Raw genomic sequence first — 19,535 nt, 5'->3', positions numbered from 1 at the left:
TTGAGACCTGGCCATTTACAAATGGAACGTTGATGCAAAACACAGGATCACTTTTGACCTAGTTTTTTCAGATGTAACTTAAAAAACACAACTATGAAGGATTACCTCAGACTCCCACCTTATGCCAAGAGGACACAACTGCACACAAGTCCTCTTGTACAATGCAATTAGCTTGTAGGGTGAATGGAACAGGAGGCAATCAGCTTCACTGGCATCTCATCAGTATAGGATGAAAAAGGTATACCCAAAGCACTACATTGTAACACAGAACAAGCTACACACACAAACATACAAAGAGCATTTGCAGCTAACTGTGCCAGGCCAGCAACTAATCAGTGGCAGTTATAAGCTTTTGCAGCAAACACAATTTGTACATGAAAACACTTGGTCCAGTTACACCACTCTATTCAAGACAGAGAATAGATTCAGAGTTATACCTCTCTACTCAAGATAGGATACAGAAGGAGGAAAATGAGATTTCTAGAGGGCCAGGACATCAGTGGACATTATAGGTATATATTCCTCTCCATGCAGGATATAAGTTATGCAAAGGAAGCTGATCTGTTTGCCTATTATGTTTATCCACCAGGTGCTCAAGGTCACACTGAGTAAAACAACCATAAAACCAATCTTGCAATTAAAAGCCCTAACAATCAATTTAAAATGATATTAAAAAAGCAGCAGCAATTAAAAATAATCACTATTGGACAACCCAATCAAAATCTAAGTGGGAAACAAGAAGGTTCTCACTCACTAGTGAGGAATCTGCACAATTTATAGATTGAATAACTCAGCATTCTTGGCACAGATTTTTTTTTAAACAAACAAACAAATGGAATATAAAAATCAGGATGTACATAGCTCTGGCCTTGGTTTAGGGTGGTGTGAAGGACTTGGTTCAATGTTCTCAGTGTTTAATTATGCAGGTGGTGGTGAGGAACTTGTTCAGAAGCCACGTTGCAAATGGCAGAGGAGTTGCTGTGGCCTCTATAGATGCTGTTATGCAATCCCTGCATGTAGTTTTTCCCCAAACACACTTAGATGTTCAGTATTCACAGGCTTCAGTGGCAGGCTGTACCCCTGCTGTACATATGTTTTGCTGCACATCTGCAACGTGCAAAGACATTGCTCCATTGGGAAACTTGCAAAGATGTCTGACAGACTGCACTGGGGGGAAGGCTGGGGGGGGACACACCTATGAACATCCTACTTTGCAAGCATCCTTTGAGCCCACAGAGCACTTACCTGTCTGCAAATGTCTGAAAGGAACTGTTGTTTTTGGAATTTCTGGGAATTAGTGGTCATTTTAAGGGGGTTACAGAAGATGGTTTCAAGTACTCAAATATTTATATTAACATTTTCAGTAAACACATCACCTTGCACATTCTTGTAAATAAACCTTGAAGGGCAAAAAAAAGACATCACAGTTGTTTCACTTTCCAATTTTATTTAATTTGTGTAGCCTTTTTATATTAAGATATTGTACAACATAGATTTCCAAACAAAGAGTACAATTCCTTGTGCGGAGAGTGGGTGCAGAAAGCACAACAAATATTATTTGGAATATTACAGTACTACTGAGTATAAGGCAGCAGAAAATTATACATGTTTTGGTTACTGATTAATACATTCATTTCAAAAGAGTCATCTACACAAATGTCTATTTTCCATGAGTGCTGAAAATAAAGTTAAGGCATTTATTAACTCGTTATATATAAGTATACACTGTCAGAAAGATTAGCCCTAGGTGATACTGAGTAAGTTCTATTTTACTCTTATCAGGAAGCGTAGACTGGCCTTTGATTAGAACTGAGCTTGGATAGAATGAAGTTCCAGTGAAAATAATTCCACCTCTGCTACACCTGAACCTATACTGTCTGTGGCTAGCTTTCTTTCGACTCTTTTCCTCAACCCTTCCACTTTCTGATACCTGGCAAGGAACCAGGCAAACAGGGTAAGATGATTCGGCAGACTGCCAAGCCATCCATCCGCCCTGCCACTATCTTCTACACACATTAACAAGCACCAGGTTTTGTAGAAGCGAAGTCACGTAACTTCATCTCCTTTCCACTATCAACTATGAAGGGAGCTAATGAGAGCAAGATGAGATATTGCACAGATGGAGGGAAAACCAAAGTGTGAACTGTAGCTTGTTCATCAGTTTTGACTGCTCCAGTAGCATTTAAAGGAAGACATGCTTCTGCTTGTGGCTGGCGATACCAACATGGGAAGTTTCCACCTTGCCAACCTGAAATATATAATGTCATCCTTCCAGTGTTACCAGAACAGTGCAAGAGAAGGCATGCCACTTCTAGGGACTTATGAATAGGTCTTTTTCTTCCCTAGCTTTTACTGCAACTTGTTAAGTGGGATTCTCATATTTACCCTTTGGTTGCTTCCAAGTCCTAGAAGCCCTGGCAAGCAGAAGAGATTATGAACAGGCTGCTCAAGTGATCTACTGGCAGAGCTATCTTCATTACATTGAATTTGTGTGGCGTAGCAAATCGTTTTGCCATTGTAGAGCGCCTGAATGGCATCAGTGCCCAACCTGACCTTCTTAATATGACGTAAGCTTACCAAGCATCTCATCAGAGACGTTCTTTTTGCTGGCTTCTGAAATCAACTTAATTGGTCCTTCGACAGAATGCATCTTACATTATCAACACTGGAAGTATTTCTTTTATTGTTATTATTTTTTAAACACCTTTATTCGGTAGGCATATTAGCTTAGCAAGCTTCATAATTATCGCCAACACTATTTTCTTCTAGAAGCATGTTTTGGCTTCCCAAAAGCATGCATTTTGTAATAAGGTACACATGTGAAATTTACAAAGCTGCAATTTGTGCCACTTACTTGGGAGTAAGACCTACAGAATTCAGTGCGACATCCGACTAAACATGCAAAACACCTGATGAAAATCATATTACTATGTTAAACATAGCAGTCTTTCTCCATCGGACCTGTAAAATGACCTAAAAGTAGGTGGAGGGAGATGGGGTGAAACAGACTTAATGAAAGGCTGGAATACTTTTGCATAGTAGCAATTGGTAACGAGGATCAAGAGGTTGTCCTATGCTCTTTTTAGCAAACCTATTTTTAGCCTCATTCAGGGTGAAAAAAGAAAAGTATTACAGATCATCCTAACGGAAGTGTTCATATTGCATTGACCTTCTGAATTTTGTAGGCTAAGGCAGCAGGACATCATTTCAACTTGCTCAATCATGGCTCCATGCAAACCCATGTTGTGCTAGGACCCCGATCTAGGAGACTGGGTGCACAGTGGATCCCACTATTGCTGTGGACATTCAAGTGGCATGACACGAACAATTTAAAAAGTTCTGGATTAGGCCTGCCTAAATGGTGTCCACCAAGCCAAATGCACCCCACCAACTGTGCACAGGAACCCATGAAGGGACTTAGTAAAGCTTTCCATTTTGCTTTGTGGTTAGGAGCCGGGAGATCTGGCCATGGCCTAGCTGCTTGCTACTGTTGCCACTTACTCACTGCACCCACGTCTCCCCACAGATGCGTCTTACCCAATGGTGGAAGGCAGCAGTTTTGATTACAGAAGCCAAACCTGCCTTTGGCTCTGCTCCGTGTCAGGCGACTGCCACGTATCAGATTCTCCAAAATGCCATGCCTGGCTTCACTGTTAGGCATTGCCTCCTGAGGAGTGCAGGTTGCATTTACATTTTATAGTTTTCTGCTGATGAGCCTAACTGCACATGGCTGCATAGTGAATTAGTAAAATTTGTTGGTTTAATGTGCACACAAAAAATACTGTATGGTTTATTGTTTGTTCTCAGAGATAAATGTGTCACAGTGGGATTAAAATTCTACCTGTCAACTCCTGTAACAACCCACTTTGACACTTCATAGATTTGCAGGCTGTTCGGTCAGGATTTTAAAGGACTATGTAAAACAACACTTGTAGCTACAACATAATGCTTCCATGCTCCACAACAAATACCCCGTTCAGGGCCTTGAATGTTTATTCAATTAATTATGAATTTCGCTTTGGAATATAAGCTAATGCAAAAAAAGAAAGAAAGAAAGAAAAGAAGAAAACTCTCTTTTTAAAATCTCAAGTGAACGTTTTCGGGGAACAAAATACCCTTCTAAGACACATAAATTATTTAGGAAGCAGATGTCTGCATTGTAACGGACAATTCATATCAATGACTGGCTGCCACAAAGATTGCCTATTCCTTTGAAGCTTCGACTCTAGGCAGCCAAAACCCATTCCTGTTGCTGGTTTGCAGTGGTGTAAAAAGGAAAAGAAAAGAGTCCTCTGATTCACGCTGGGAGCATCAGCGCAAGGAGAAGATGCCATACTTAGGACATTCCAAGCATTTGGCCATTTTATATAATGTGTACCTTACACTGAATGTTGCTGGGTGTAAACTTGCCCAGCCCTCCCCAGTCTGGCAATATCTGCATATTTTGGACTACACCTTTCACCTGTCTCAGCCTGGATTACCTTGTTGGCTGATGGGACTTGTCCTCCAAAACATTAGGCGGGCACCAGCCTGGGGAAGGCTGAACTAGCCTTTAAAACTAAGTCAATATATAGCATGAAAGATTATCTGGATAAATTCAGCCCAGGTTAGGCACTTTGTCATTGATATGACTTGCTTAGCAATCCACCACTGAATGAAAAGGGATTTGCAAATGCTTAACTTTGTGGAGCGCCATCTTGAGACCTACAGATTGTGGCAGTGATGCTTTCAGAATCCTAGGCCCTGTACAAATACACCACTCTTTTCTGTTCGCCCAGAGGCTTGGAGCAGCAAGGCACAGCATAATACAAATACATGATATCAAGTTTTAGGAGCAGGGGTTAAGGTACTGTACAAGGATTTTAAAAACAACAACAGCTGACCAGATTTATTCTTTTTTCAGTGTTGGACAATTTCTGAGAAAAAAATAAAATAAAACCAATTCTTTTTCACATTCAGTGGCTGCATCAAAGCTCAACAGCAAATAAAATGGTTTCTATCTACATTTATCTTGATGAGGAAAACCGTAAACTGCAAAATTCCTTTTTTAAAAAATAAAATAAAATCCTATTAATTAATTAATTGCCTCTAGGGAAAAGGAACAATATATTCACTAATGAACAATAAATTCACCAATTTGTGCTGATTCATCACTTCCACACATTACTGAAAACAACTGAGGAGCAGTTTCAACAGTATTCCTTTAAGGAGTCCACTGTTGTGCTCATATGCAAAACCGCAACTGATACGTAGAGCAAAATATTATTCCCATGTAAAATCATTGCTCTTTATGTAGAAATATGTGTGAAATTGCAGCTTTCAGAAGTCAGAAAGGATTGCCGATTTTCTTATTCTGTCATGTTTAGAACTGTTCCATGTTTTCCATTAAAACATTTTTTTTAAAAAAATACTTCATTTTAGGTTATTAACTCTGTGACAAAACTGCTAAACATTCTCATTGCATGTAACTAAACTTTAGGTGACGCAGACAAATGGGAGAAACGGTGGAAGAGGTTTTGCACAACAATACTTGAATGATTCCGGTGGGTTTGTTGTTTTTTCCTTTCTCTTCGTAAGCTGCCAAGTCTCTTAGCTGGTGGCGGTATGTGCATGCATACGTTTTGCTACATCATAAACATAGGTGATGTCCGGTCGCTTCTCTGGATCTGGGTTGATGCACATATTAACTAATTGTCGCAGCTGGGGAGGGAAAAGAATATTATGGACATGAGGAACAAAAAAAGAAAAGAAAAAAGCACTGTGTGACAAAGTTATTAGGGCCGTCCATCTCTCCCTCCTCCAAACTTCAATTAGGAGTACTGGAAAACTACAATAGTGTGGCACTGATGCATACGCAGGGGTGTAGGGGGGGATAGGGGAAGGGTAGTACCACCTTCTGGGGTAGTTTGTCCACCTTTGGTCCCCACCCTGCACTCAGTTCTAACATGTGGCACCTATAAGCTGTCAGCTGTTTCCCTGGGAAACAGCTTTGATTGGTCAGGTAAACCAGGTGAGGGTAGCTGTTGCGTCTCAAACCCTCAGAGTTAGGGACTTTCCCCTACATGTGAAGACAAGCTCTGGTGGTGAGCGGATGAGACCAATAGTGAGTCCAATGGTCAAGGAAGTGGTTTCTACACGTGCTATAGAGGGAAGTGAAAGGTAGAGGTGGGGCTCATTAACCTGAGAAGGTGGCCCATCTAGGAAAAGGAAAACTCTGATCCTAAACCTCTGGCACCTTGCGGGACATCTTTGGGAGAAGAACAGGCTAAGGAGTAAAGCCTAACAAATCTGAAATGGAGTCTCTAAGACGACTTGTACACTTCTTTCCAGCAACTTCTGCAGCCAAGCTGGTGCCAAATGTATTGCTTTTTCTTTTGAAGAAGAAGAAGAGTTTGGATTTGATAAGGCGGGAGCCTTTCACTCCCTTTAAGGAGTCTCAAAGTGGCTAACATTCTCCTTTCCCTTCCTCCCCCACAACAAACACTCTGTGAGGTGAGTGGGGCTGAGAGACTTCAGAGAAGTGTGACTAGCCCAAGGTCACCCAGCAGCTGCATGTGGAGGAGCGGACACGCGAACCCGGTTCCCCAGATTACGAGACTACCGCTCTTAACCACTACACCACACTGGCTCTCAGTGGACCACATTGGCAAGGCTGAGAGGGGTGTCTTGTTGTCTGGGCAGCCCAAAACCTCCAAACACAATGCCTAAGCTTCAGTGTTGCTAACACAATGGTTTGACTTCACTCCTGGAGGTGTACTCCATTGTCTCTCGAGACAGACAGATGCCAACAACAAAATGCATACAGCAGGAGTGGCTAACCTATGACCCTCCAGATATTGATGGACAACAACTCCCAGCAGTCCCAGCCCACATGGCCAATGAGTAGAAACCATGGAAGCTGTAGTCTAATTACACTGAAGGGCCACAGGTTAGCCTCCCTGGCAACCCAGTTTAAAGTATATATTACTATAATCATTGGTATTGAGTCATAGGTGTTAGAGCCACTTATTTACTCTAACTTGTTGCCTTAGAATAAACAAGTTGGAAGAGACCCTTCAAAAGCCATGAAGCTTTGTGGCCCAAAGCGTTATGAGCTGAATATTCCCTTCAGTTCCTCTGGCAAGATTCATATGTAACTTGGTCATGTCATGTGAAGGACTCAGTGAGGGATTCCTTTATGAGCAACATATACTGAACAACCAATACAGTCCCACACAGATGAATCTGATTCCGCTACCTGCATGGGGATGAAACATGCCCATGGTTTTTAATATACTATACATGGTTACTGCCTTACTCCCAGGTAAATTGGTACAGGGTTGCTGACTAAGACGTACTAAACACAAGGTCAATGTGGTCAAAACTGCAAGGTCAATGTGTGTGGGATACTTCAAATTCACTTCTACATTAATCTCACCATGGAAGTCACTGAAAAGGAAGCTGCAATCCTATGCACACTTACCTTCAAGTATGTCTCACTGAACTCAATGAATGAATAGGATTGCATTCTTAATCTCTTTTTTTTTTCTTTTACCTTGTGCCTAGCATGTGGAAAACTTTTATCTCAGATATATTAAAATGGGACTCCAGACTTCTATGAAATCAATTCCACCCCCCACTGCCCCACTTTCCATTTTCAACGTAGAGTTGCAAAATAAAGGAATAGTCCTATGGGGATGCATGTTCTTTGTTATTAAGAGTGCGCGTTCAGTTTAAGTGAGGCTTAACTTCAAAGTTCACAAATCCAGAAGGAGATGACCCAAGATGCAATAGGAAAGCTACATGATCTGCCACAGGAAGATGCAAGGGGTTGGTGATATATTGCAGCCGACAAGAGCAGTGTATTAGTAAGCTTAGCTAAGAGGCAGTCAATGGCTGAACGCTTTGCAGACTGCTTACATGGCAGGCAGGCAAGAGATTTCTGAGAAACGAAGGTTTCAGCTCCGCAAAGAGAACCCTTTTGGGCAGATCCTGAAGGAACTTTGTAGTATTTCACGCATGCCACAGGTATTTTATCTACTGATGGGCTGCTGCTTGTAGGCTGCTATGCAGAAGAGGAAATATATATGTGAAAAATTAATGTTGTAGGACAAATTGAAAAGTGTCAGGGGTTCCTTAAAAAAAAAGGTAAAGTGTAAAATTATTTATTCATAATTATTAATTATTAATGCATATCAGGAACGTTTCCTATAATCTAGATATCCTAAGTCTGCAAGGGGAAGCTGTATATATGTATATGAATGTATTTATTTCCTGCTGATCAAGATGGCTGGTTTATGCTGAAGCAGCAGCACGGAAATGGAAAAAAATAAGCCGCTGCTTACTCCTATTTTGAATATCTTAAACACGGACTTGGGCTGGGGATGAAGCTCCAAACCTGGCATCTAAACTGCAGAAGAAACTGAGACTTTGGGTAGATGCCATGAGCTCTACAGGAGAGAAAGTGATCGGGGCAGACTCCCCTTAAATCTTTCTAAGTATGAACTCTGAAGTATTTGTCAAAGCTGAAAAAAACGGCTCCCACCCTATTGCCCGATGCACATTACTTCCATGAAACATCTTCCCTAAAAGCACAAAACACAGAATGTTCTTTTCTAAGGTGTGTGGAAAGACAATGACTTCTTGCTGAATACGGGATTGCAATGCCTTTGCCTATTGTCAGGAATATCCATTTCCATAAAGTCGGGAAGGTTCCCTATTTAATATGGAGCTAGTAGCATCCATTGCATTCAGCTGACCTGGGGGATGCTAATGTGAATTAGGCTGAGCCGAGATGTCAGGACAGCAATATATTCTAGTCTGGTATGGGATGACCAGCATGCTCTACGAAAGGCAGACTGGGACAGTACCTAAGACTGGGAAGGCTCCTGTTGCATCTCTGAGCAGCAGTCTCATTCGGCTCGGCTTATTCCCCTTAACCTCCTCTGTGAACTTAGCACAATGACAGTATTTTGCCTGGAGCTTAGCCTGGTAGTGGGGAGCAGCGGGACACATTTCTTTTTACTTTAACAGGTTTGTCAGACTCCAAGGGTGGGGGGACGGGACTCAGTGTCCCTCAAGTCATAAAAAGGGACCAAAAAAAAAAAAGGCTGACACAGGCAAGCCAGTGTTTGGAAACGCCTGCGATGGCGGAGAACTTGGATTTAAAGCAGAAAGAAACATTGCTTATTCCTAAGCAGAAGGTATTCACCTAACGTATTACTCCTTAAAAAGATGCTACTAAGGGTCTGATTTCACCCTCCCCCTGTCAGGCGGCAGAGGAACCAACCCCCACGGCAGGTTGCCAGAAATGGATAAGAAAAGTCCTTACCATCTGCTTTTTATTCAATATTTACAGAGAGAGGCTTGGGAATGCAACCTTTTGGAATAATGGTGCTGTCCTGAGTAAATCTCCATGGCCCTTCTCTCCCACAAGAGGGTCAACAGCACCACCCCCTTGACAGTTGCCGCTTAGGGCCATCTGTCTTTGAGCTCTTTGCTCTCCTACTTTTAAGGCTCTCCAGGTTCTGGGAGATGGCGGGTCTGGAATACTTTCTAGTGGTAACATGTCAGCCAGCTGCTCCGGCTCTGCCTCCTCCTCCTCTCCCATTATTTCCCAACATTTCCCCTCATCTTCCTCTGAGCTGTGACCTCCCTCAAACCCCTGTTGTAATGTCTTCTTCTCAGGAAGGGTCAGATTGGGGAGGCGGTCTCCATAGTTCCTCCTCTGCCCAGTCCCTGACACCCCCGCACACAACTGTTAAGCATACTAATATATGAAGCTGCCTCATGTCAGGTTAGACAATTGGCCATCTAGCCCCAAACTTTCTATTCCAAGTGACAGTGGCCCTCTCGGTTCTAAGACTGAAGACATTGCCATTCATGACAGAATGGAACCTACAGAGCATTCTGCATGTAACACATGTGTTTTATCACTAAGATGTACTACACACACACACACACACACAGAGAGAGAGAGAGAGAGAGAGAGAGAGAGAGAGAGAGAGAGAGAGACTATTTTGTCCACTCAGGATGCGGAGGGAAACAACTTCTGTGGGGATTTGTGAGTTATGATATTGTGATTCTGAGTAAAATTAGAGACTTTGCCTGGAAAAGAACCAACCTGACATTCAGAATAGTAATTCAAAAGTTCTGAAGAAAACCATGCACATCCAGTTGTTTGGGGTGTGTGTCGGAGTTCCTGCTCCGTGATTGCAGTCATGGGATTGCTGTCTTTCACATGACGGTGTATGTATCTTCATTAGAAGCCTACTGAACTTTGAACCAATACAAAAGCAGAATATTGCTGGGCATAAGAAGAAAGTCTGTCTACTTATTTTCCTACCGGTACAAGTGTAAGAACAGCAGCTAAAGTTACAAGGCTCTGATCATCTGGTTTTTGATAGGATAAATGTCTTGATCTGAAGCTAACAGGTGTTTGGCTACATACTTCATAAGGGAAAAAGTGTTTTGAATTGAAGACTGAGCCAATAGTCACATACTTATAAGGGTCAACGCCAAAAATGCAAATTCAATACCAGAAGTAATTGAGAAAGCCAATGGGAAACTACCAGTAGTGTAATAGTCCAATGCAAATCTGTGGAACGGCCATACTTCTGCTGCACAATAGTGTGCACAGTTCTGATTGCCACATCTCTAAAAGTGACACTGTAGAGCTGGAAAAGGTCTAGAAATGCTTAACCAATAACATCAGTGGGCTGAAGCATCTTTCCTTCAAGGACATGGTACAATGTCTGGGCCTTTTTAGGTTAGGGGGAAAAGGAAAGTAATGGGGAAGGCATGACAGAAGTGTCTAAAATTATGCATGGTTTAGGAAACATACATAAGAGGTAAACGTTTGGTTTTTTCCTTTCTCTTATAATATTAAAACTCTGCACCATCTAATGAAATCAAATAGCGGGAAGTTCAGAAGGGATGAAAGGAAGTGCTTCCTTAAAGAGCAAATGATTTATGGAACGCATTACCACAAAATGTGCTGATAGCCCGTATGGTACCAGTTCTTGGTCTGCAATATCTGGAAAGGGATGTTGCTTGTGGACTTCCATCTTAATGTTGCTTCCATCTTAATGTTGTTATTTGGCTGGGGGGGAGTGATGTTGGGGATATCTCTCTCTCTTACAAGCTCCATTGTGCTCTCAAGACCTTTTATGGATGATTTCTGCTGGTTTTATGCTGGTATGTTTTATTGTATTTGAGGAGCTGATATATTACATTAACTGTATTTATTGTAGCTTTAAAGGTTTTCTGCAAGTCTCTCCTTGAAAGGATTTGTATCCACCATAAATAAGCTGGTTGGCCACTATGGAAAACAGGAATCTGGACTAGATAAACCTTTAGTCTGATTTAACAGGGTTTTGTGTGCTCAAGCAAGATCACCTCCTGCCCCTTGCAGTTTCTCCAATAGGCAGCTAAACCTCACCTGAGCAGAGTCAAAGGCCTAACCACACAAATGCCTGATCTGCCTGTTCCTTCTCCTTTATGGAAGGGGAGGGGGAGGCTGAACATACTGAGTACTTTTGTTAAGCACACAGGTGTCTCTTGGCTTTTGATAACTAGCAGTGCTTGTTCCACACAGTGGTGAGGGAAAATGTAGGTCTGTTTCATTTTGGGACCCCGCTCTAGGGACACACATGTATAATGTTTTCCATCTCCGAAAGAACATCATTAGCAATTGACTGGTTGGCAGGTAAATTACTAGATTTGCCATCTGTCATTTGATTCTGCAACACTTAGCTGAACATGTGAAGGTCTCCAATGAAATGTATAAACAAATGAAACAAAAGACCACTGTGAGGCAGTTAATCTGCGATTGCTCATTCACACGTACAGGTCATCACTTGTCATCAATGCATGTATGAGAGAACCAGCTTTTATCTTCTGCGCATTAACAACCCAGTGCTCTGTTTTGAAGAACTCCAACAATGTCCTAAGACAATGCTTCCCAATTAGGGGTCTGGCGACCCCTGGGCATCCGCGGAACGCACTCAGGGGGTCCGCAGTCCCATCCTTTCCCTCCCTCCAAGCTAATTTTTTGTCATTTTTGCATGGTAATGTCAAAGGTTTTATGGCCTGTTTTAACACTGTGTGGTTTTTCAATATATTGGCCAAAATTGGTTTTGAAATCCGATCAGAAGGTTGGCGGTTCGAATCCCCGTGACGGGGTGAGCTCCCGTTGCTCGGTCCCTGCTCCTGCCAACCTAGCAGTTCGAAAGCACAACAAAGTGCAAGTAGATAAATAGGTACTGCTCTGGCGGGAAGGTAAACGGCGTTTCCGTGCATTGCTCTGGTTCACCAGAAGCAACTTGGTCATGCTGGCCACATGACCTGGAAGCTGTCTGTGGACAAAACACCAGCTCCCTCGGCCAGTACAGCGAGATGAGCGCTGCAACCCCAGAGTCGTCCGCGACTGGACCTAACAGTTAGGGGTCCCTTTACCTTTAGCAATAAATATATTGCTCCTCATGCAAGGGAGAGCAATTTCAAGGCACCGCCGATATTGCATGATGATCTAAGTTGCCTTCCCTCATGCTGAGGGAAAACAGGGCAGCTGATCGCCCTCATTTCAAGACACCGGGCTCTACCTTCCCCTGGCACTGAGGCAGAGCAGATTTTCTCAGTCAGCAGGAAAGCCGCAACAGCCACAGTGGACTTGCATCTTCGCTGACTGCCCTGCTGACGGCGGCTTGATGCACCCCCTCCCACTCAAACCATGGGGTGGAGATGACTCCCCTTCCTCTCCTCCCCCCAACCACCTGATCTCTGTGACTGCTCCCTCCCTCATCCCCTCATTTAATTTCAGACACTGTGATATATCAGAATATCATGATGTTCAGCTGCTGATATATCACAATGTTGAAAACCAGATATCGCTCAACCCAAGTCTGTTTTTTAGTATACCTAAAAAAAATTGCTTACTAGGGGCTACCCCACATTTTGTCCCAAAAATTGCTTTGCAGAGGTATTATTATTTTATTATTAATTAATTAAATTTATATACGGCCCTATACCCGAGGGTCTCGGGGTGGTTCACAGAATAAACTACTGTAACTAACACGAAGTGTGCATGCACACGAAAGCTCATACCAAGAACTAACTTAGTTGGTCTTTAAGGTGCTACTGGAAAGAAAAAAAATTTTTTTGTTTTGACTATGGCAGACCAACACGGCTACCTATCTGTAACTAACATAGTTATCCATTTTTTTCAAAAGTAGGGGGTTCATGGCTTGGCTTTTGAAAAACAGGGGTTCTCAGTAATTAGCTAATTGGGAACCACTGTCCAAAGGAATTTAAAGGCACCTGCCAAGGTCCACATTGCGAAAGCCACGTGGTCAATGTAAAGGATAAAATAAGAACAGCACAACATAAAAGAGAACTGTAAACTTTGGGTAAAACAATCTCACTGCCATCAAATTCTTCCACATCATCATTGATAGAGAAAATAAAAAGGAAAGGGTCCCAAAGGCAACCCTGGCAGACTCTTCTGCAAGTGGAATTCTCATTAGTATCTAGGGTAGGGTTTTTTCATTGTATCTATATATTTATTTGTTGCAGTCAAAGCTAGCTTTGGAATATGTCTTCCTAGGATTGTAGAAAAGGGATGTTTCAAATTAGTGCTCAGAACACATTGATTTGTAAGAAAAGACTGGGTCCCCCCCCCAGTAATTCCCCCCCAATAAATTCAATGAAAGCAAAGAACGAACAAAATCAAAAAGCAATTTGCAGATTTTGAAACCTTTGTGGCAATTAGATAAGCTTCAATATACTGAAATGAGACCTCTCCATCCTTTTGATTCAGCAGCTGTGGTGTTATGGAAGGCTAGGAACATTCCAACCACTCAAAAATAAAATAAAATAAAAAGTAGATGTCAGCATGATGGGTTTAAGGAACCAGCCGAACTTTTGGCAGGAAGGAGTTCAGAGAAGGAAGGAGGTAGCATTGCCACAACTGAGTATGCAAACGCTGTGCACTGTCATGGCATGTGAAGAAGGGTGCTAGCAGACCAAAAGGGTTTGTATTAACACAAGCACACACATCAGATCCAGAACCCTGAAAAAACGAAAGCAACTGATGATTTCACTGCCAAAAAGAAAGAAAAAAACTGTATATGTTTTAGAAACTGATCTTAAAGAGTACTCTTCTGTGGTTAAAGGGTTTATTTCTTTTTTAAATGTTCTTCTATGAAAGCAGACAGAAGCTGATGCAAAGTAATTTTATTCCTTCATAAAATTTATTCGCATAAAAAATTCAAGCGGATTTCGTTGTTCAGTGAACCCTGAACTCAGCAGCTCAACCAAGTGCACTTTTCAACCTGGATAACGGGTTTGAAGTCTAAATTTTCGAGAAGTCTTTAGGATGCTGCTGCTGTAGTCTGGCAGACACACTTTAGCCTAGTTCCTCCTCTGCAGTTCTAAACAAGACTTTCACAATTAAAACTATATTATTAGAGGCAGAGGGGAAAATCTTAAAATATATTTCATAAAAAAATGTTTTATACCACACATGATTTTTAAGGGACAACGGGTTCAAAGCAACTCCTTCTGCTCCGAAGGCCACTTCTTTTCTTAAGAAATTATTTATTAATGGAACAGCACAATTTGCTTTCTTTAGTGCCGTCGGATGGATAAATGATTTTTTTTAAGGGTGTTAATGTAAATATCCCTGTTTGTGCATGGGGAAAATATACAACATGGTTGTTGTTGCTGTTTTGTGGTGTGTGTGTGTGTATGTGATTCCATCCACCCCTTCCTAACTTGGAACTATGCAAACTAAGTTAATAAAAAGAAAGGTGGAATCTTATTTCTCTTTCCCAGTACCAAGACCTTCTATCAGAGCCGGACTTTGATATTTGCCCCTTGGCTGAGAATCCATATATCCAACTTCACACTTAGCTGCAGTGAAGTAGCCCTCCAGGCAGGCCGACTTCAACGAACCACTAGTGGCATCATCATTAAAATCCTGCTGAAGGTCACCATGGCAACCGCCTGCTGAGGCTTCACTGCTGCACTCGGCATCTCCTAATCAGCTACCATGTGAAATGCAAATTCAGACAGTCTGAAAATTAGTCAAGAAGAATAGAGGATGAGGATGCAGATACGTGAAATATTCATGCGCTTCGTGGAAAAAGGAAGACAGCATGAATGACACAACAAAGAACGGCCCCTGACATTCTTGCTATCATTTTGCATTATTGTTCACACCCTACTGTATTTCTAGGCCTCCGGTTCTGAAGTTGCCTGTACGAAGTGCCATATTTATATTCCACAAAAACGTAATAATTAAAAATGGCCACTGGAAAAAAAGAGTTAATTGGGAAGACTACATTAAGGAAAGGTTTCGCAAATTAATGGGTGGTAAATCTCCACCTCAAAAAGTAATTCTAATCATCTTTCTAAAAACACAACAACAAAAACCGCTCTGTGTTCCAATTGTCACTATAATAAAAATACAAATTGTCACCCTATATATGACAAAGAATGTTTAAAAGACCAAAAATTCCTGGACTGCAATCTTTTATTAATAATCAAAATCTTGAAAGCAAGAGGATTCAAGGTTTTGAATTACAAGTTACTCCCCATTCTGTAAGCAGCGCAAAGCTTTAATACTTACAAAACATATTTCAGAGAGGACATTTATGTGCATTTCAACATAATCTTTAATTCATGTACATTGAACTAGAATAAGTTACTGTAGCCTCTTTGTTGGCTTGCAGCTGCTATTATCTTACCTAGTTCAAACTTTGAGAATATTTCATTACAAGATAAAAGAATTACACACACACAAGCATACACACACTTTTTCATATACTGAAGAAAAGTATGTTCTTCCTGTGTCTTCTTGCATTAGTTAGCAAGAATGTGTTTTACATATGCTTTTGCTGCTAATCAGTATTTTGCAATCCTCACCATCTAAATCAAAATGAATTATCAGTAGCACAAGTTCACCACTATGGGAACAGCAATACGGCCTTAACCCTTGACTCTCAGTGCATGGTCCTCTCCTGCGAATGCAGAGAAGCCTCTGTACCGCCGACTGGAACCCTGTACCGCCGACTGGAACCCTGTGTTTTTTACAGGTATACAAAGATGTGTACACATTCTGCCATAGAGAATGGAAGGGATATACAGGGTTCCCATTCCATGCCCAGCACCTTCTCTTGGTAAAGGGACCTGAGCTCTGAGATTAGGCTCCTTGACAGGAAAGTTTTGGTCAGGAATGGGAAACTCACATTATGCCTTATGGTAATCTATATGGCTTTAGGGTGATCCATGCATGGGGACTAAGGCTGTGCAGGTATTATTCCTACAATAATGAATACATGCATCCTTTATGGGGTTCAGGGGAAACATGGCTATGACATGAGAATGCCTAATTACCTTTGGACCACATCTATGTTGGCAGGTGAACTGGTGGGGAGCCTCATTCCTCCATGAAGTTATCAGAAGGGTGATTAGTTCTCATGAGAACACCAAAGGAAGATGAATTCAGAAGGCACTTGCTAACACAAGATAATATCAATGCTCCCATACAGGTGAATAAAAGAAAATCCTGCTGTTCATTTGTAGCCAACCGAAGCAGATGGTATTAAGGGTTTGGGTTTTCTGAATCCACTGTGAGTGGTTTCTCCTAGACAGCATCATTCAAATTTTTATCTCTTGTATTAGAAGGAGGAGACAGGACCACTCTAAAGTATTATGTATTGCCTTACAGCCATCTCCTTCGACTCTTCTGCATGTGAAAATTTCAGCTTCAAACCTGCTACAGTGTTGAAAGCACACCATTCTCTTGAGGAAGCATATTCAGGGATCAAGGAAAAAAACTGGCACTCTGTTGAGCCCACAATACAAACAAGAAGGTCATGAAGACGTACTCATGCATAAGCTATGCTTGTGCAAGAACATACCCAGATCCCAGTATAAACTGGAAACATTTTTTTTAAGGCACTATTCAATATTCATCAAGTACTCATACCTCTACCTTCAAATATACCACAGAGAGTGGTGCTACTTACCTCTTCTGAGTAGTGATCTGATGGAAGAGGTGGATAGTCACATTGTTCAATCTTTTTACATAAGGAATACAGGTTCATTTTGTCACCATAGAATGGACTCTGCAGTGCAGCCATCTGTGTGGAATTAAAACAAAATAAAATGTATCTTGGATTTTTTGTGATTTTTAATTTTTATTTCGTGTGTGTGGTCAGGAGGAATATTATTTCACGTAAGTATATTTTCAAGGAACTACTTTTTGTTTTGAAAGGCCCAGTTTAATTTTTAAATGGAAAACATGTTACGTCAACTTCTTGTGATCTTCACTGCCCTTAATTTCATTATACATTTTTTTCATTTTTTTTTTGAAGGGTGTGTGCCTAATGCAAGTGAAGCTAGTTTCTGTAATGTTACAGTCTGTTTATATATTTAACTGACATGTCTTTCGGAAACCAGATTATTATTCACCAATACTGACTTTGTAGGACTCACCATACAAATAAAGATCTAATTTTAAAATGATAATTCTGATCAGAATCTAAAAGAACTGTGCAACAAGTTCTGCTCTAGGCTTGCATTTTTCAAATAGCAACTGCCCTCCCCACCCACCCACCCACCACCACCACCACCACGGAAACAGGAAAACTAATTCTGAAACAGATAGGGTTTTCAAAACCAATTTGTGATATGGCATGATGGCTGGAAAATGTTTAAAATCCCACTGGGGGATCCCACTGTAACCCCCATAAGTACAGCTAAATTGTTCTTTGGATCATGACCATATTCCTCCTAAATGATCCCCTATGCTTTAAAAAATGAAATATTGCTGCATAGTCTGCAAAGCCATAAAGTACTTTTGTAAACTATTTATTTCCATCTGGAGCCCACCTTCTTTTTGGGAACTTTGTGCAAGTTCCAGTTTGCAGAGGACACCACCATGGGTGAGTAAGACCACACTGAAATAAGTTGAGTCATCCATGTTTTGCTTGAACTCCCAATTGCTTTTGTAGACCCTGGACAACTCATCAATCTGGAAAGGAAGCTGCCTTATACTACATCAGGCTCCTGGTCTATCTAACTGAATGTTGTCTACACTGGAAGGTAGCAGCCCTTCAGAACTTCAGACAACAGACTTTCCCATCCCTACCTGGTTATGCTAAGGGCTTAATCTTAGACCATTTGCATGCAAAGTAGATGCCTTATTACTGAACTATGGCCATTACCCAAAGGATACAGTCCCTGGCAATTGTGAGGATAATGCTAAAATCTATCCTGAGTCTAATCTTTTGGCTGGTTTCAGAAACTTTAACCCTTTTGCTTTTTATGCATATACTACTCTCTTTGTTACCATTTGGCTTTTTTGAATTTGCCATTTCACTATCTGCTTAGTTCTTAAAAATGTAATTTCTAAATTTAAGGTAAGAAAGCAATTTTCTATTCAAAACTGGCTTCAGCAAGATGCAATTTGGTGCAGAATTGCAGCACCTGTCCTCTGTGCATACCAAACCCAAAACACATATGCTGAAAGCACAAACACAAGTTGAAACATGCATCAACACTTGATTTAATATGAATACAAATCCTCACATGCATGCTATGTTGCAGGCATAATTCTGGTTTCATGTACACTTAAGAAATTTAACATTATCTTTTGGCAAGGAACCTTTAAAGTAAGAACTTTAAAATATCATTAGTGCACCTAATGTTTATTTGAAGATGGCCCGACTTTACAAAGGCAAACAAATACTGTGGTGGGATTGCTAACTTTACAGGGATTTTTTTTTATTTTAAAAAAAATGTTCGTACTGCCTTCCAAACGCTTTAAATCTCTGAACCGCAGCAGTGTGAGCACTGCTTGGATTGCGATGCTGCCCCAAAGTCAGTCACCCTTTTCTACATGTGCTAATAAGTTTGATTTTGGAAGGACAATGTGTACATTCCCCAGACAGGCAGAGTGTGTGTGAAACACGCTAGCCCATGCTGTGCTACTCAGTGAGCTTCAGCAGGGACAGGACAAGCTGAAAATGGCTCTCATCTGTCTTGTGGTCTTCCAGATAGAACATTTAACTCCTTCGCAACCAAAGGAAAGCTGCAAAATTTTAGCCACGGCATTATTAATAGAGGAGACTTTGGGAAGGAATCTTCCAAAATGGACATGAAGGCAAGGATTTTACAGCAAGGATCTCAAAATCCATTACAGCTGTATGTGCACTAATTGGATACCATAAATATTGCATTCTCTTTTTAAAACCCCTAAGAGCAAAGGGATTAAGGCTCTCAAGAAAAGCGGTTTGCAAACTGTACGGGCCCCATAATATTAAATCTTGAAACAAGGTAATTCATGCAGCGGTTTTTGCCCCCTTTGTGCGCAACAAAAAAAACAAAGCCAGGAATTCCAGCAACAGAACCTGCACGAAATGCAGAAAATTCAAAATAAATGCAGAGATCCTGTGTGTTGGTACGCTAGGTGTTCATTAAAAAGTACTCGTTTGAATGCTGCAGAGTGTTAAAAAAGGGGGGGAAAGAAAGAAAGAAAAGCTGAATGTCCC

General features: G+C 41.3%; 1 protein-coding gene across 8 annotated transcripts in view; it reads right to left on the bottom strand.

Annotated features, from left to right (window-relative positions):
* Window positions 1–1,427: 1,427 nt before the first annotated feature.
* The window catches only part of NEK7 (NIMA related kinase 7), an 82,428-nt gene continuing 64,320 nt past the window's right edge, over window positions 1,428–19,535 (bottom strand). For 6 of the 8 annotated variants that reach the window (XM_083620350.1, XM_083620351.1, XM_083620355.1 and 3 more), the window contains 2 exons: window positions 17,010–17,123; window positions 1,428–5,700 (listed from right to left, as the gene is read on the bottom strand). In XM_083620350.1, coding sequence (XP_083476476.1) covers window positions 5,590–5,700; window positions 17,010–17,123 — 225 coding nt within the window. In that variant the 3' untranslated portion in view covers window positions 1,428–5,589. Of the gene's footprint in view, window positions 5,701–13,537; window positions 15,053–17,009; window positions 17,124–19,535 lie in introns of those variants that run through there. The other 2 variants (XM_083620356.1, XM_083620357.1) reach the window with 1 other exon arrangement.

The sequence above is a fragment of the Podarcis filfolensis genome (genome assembly GCF_964270895.1).
Source record: "Podarcis filfolensis genome assembly, chromosome: 6".
NCBI lineage: Eukaryota > Metazoa > Chordata > Lepidosauria > Squamata > Lacertidae > Podarcis > Podarcis filfolensis.
This window is presented reverse-complemented; position numbering and strand designations above follow the sequence as displayed.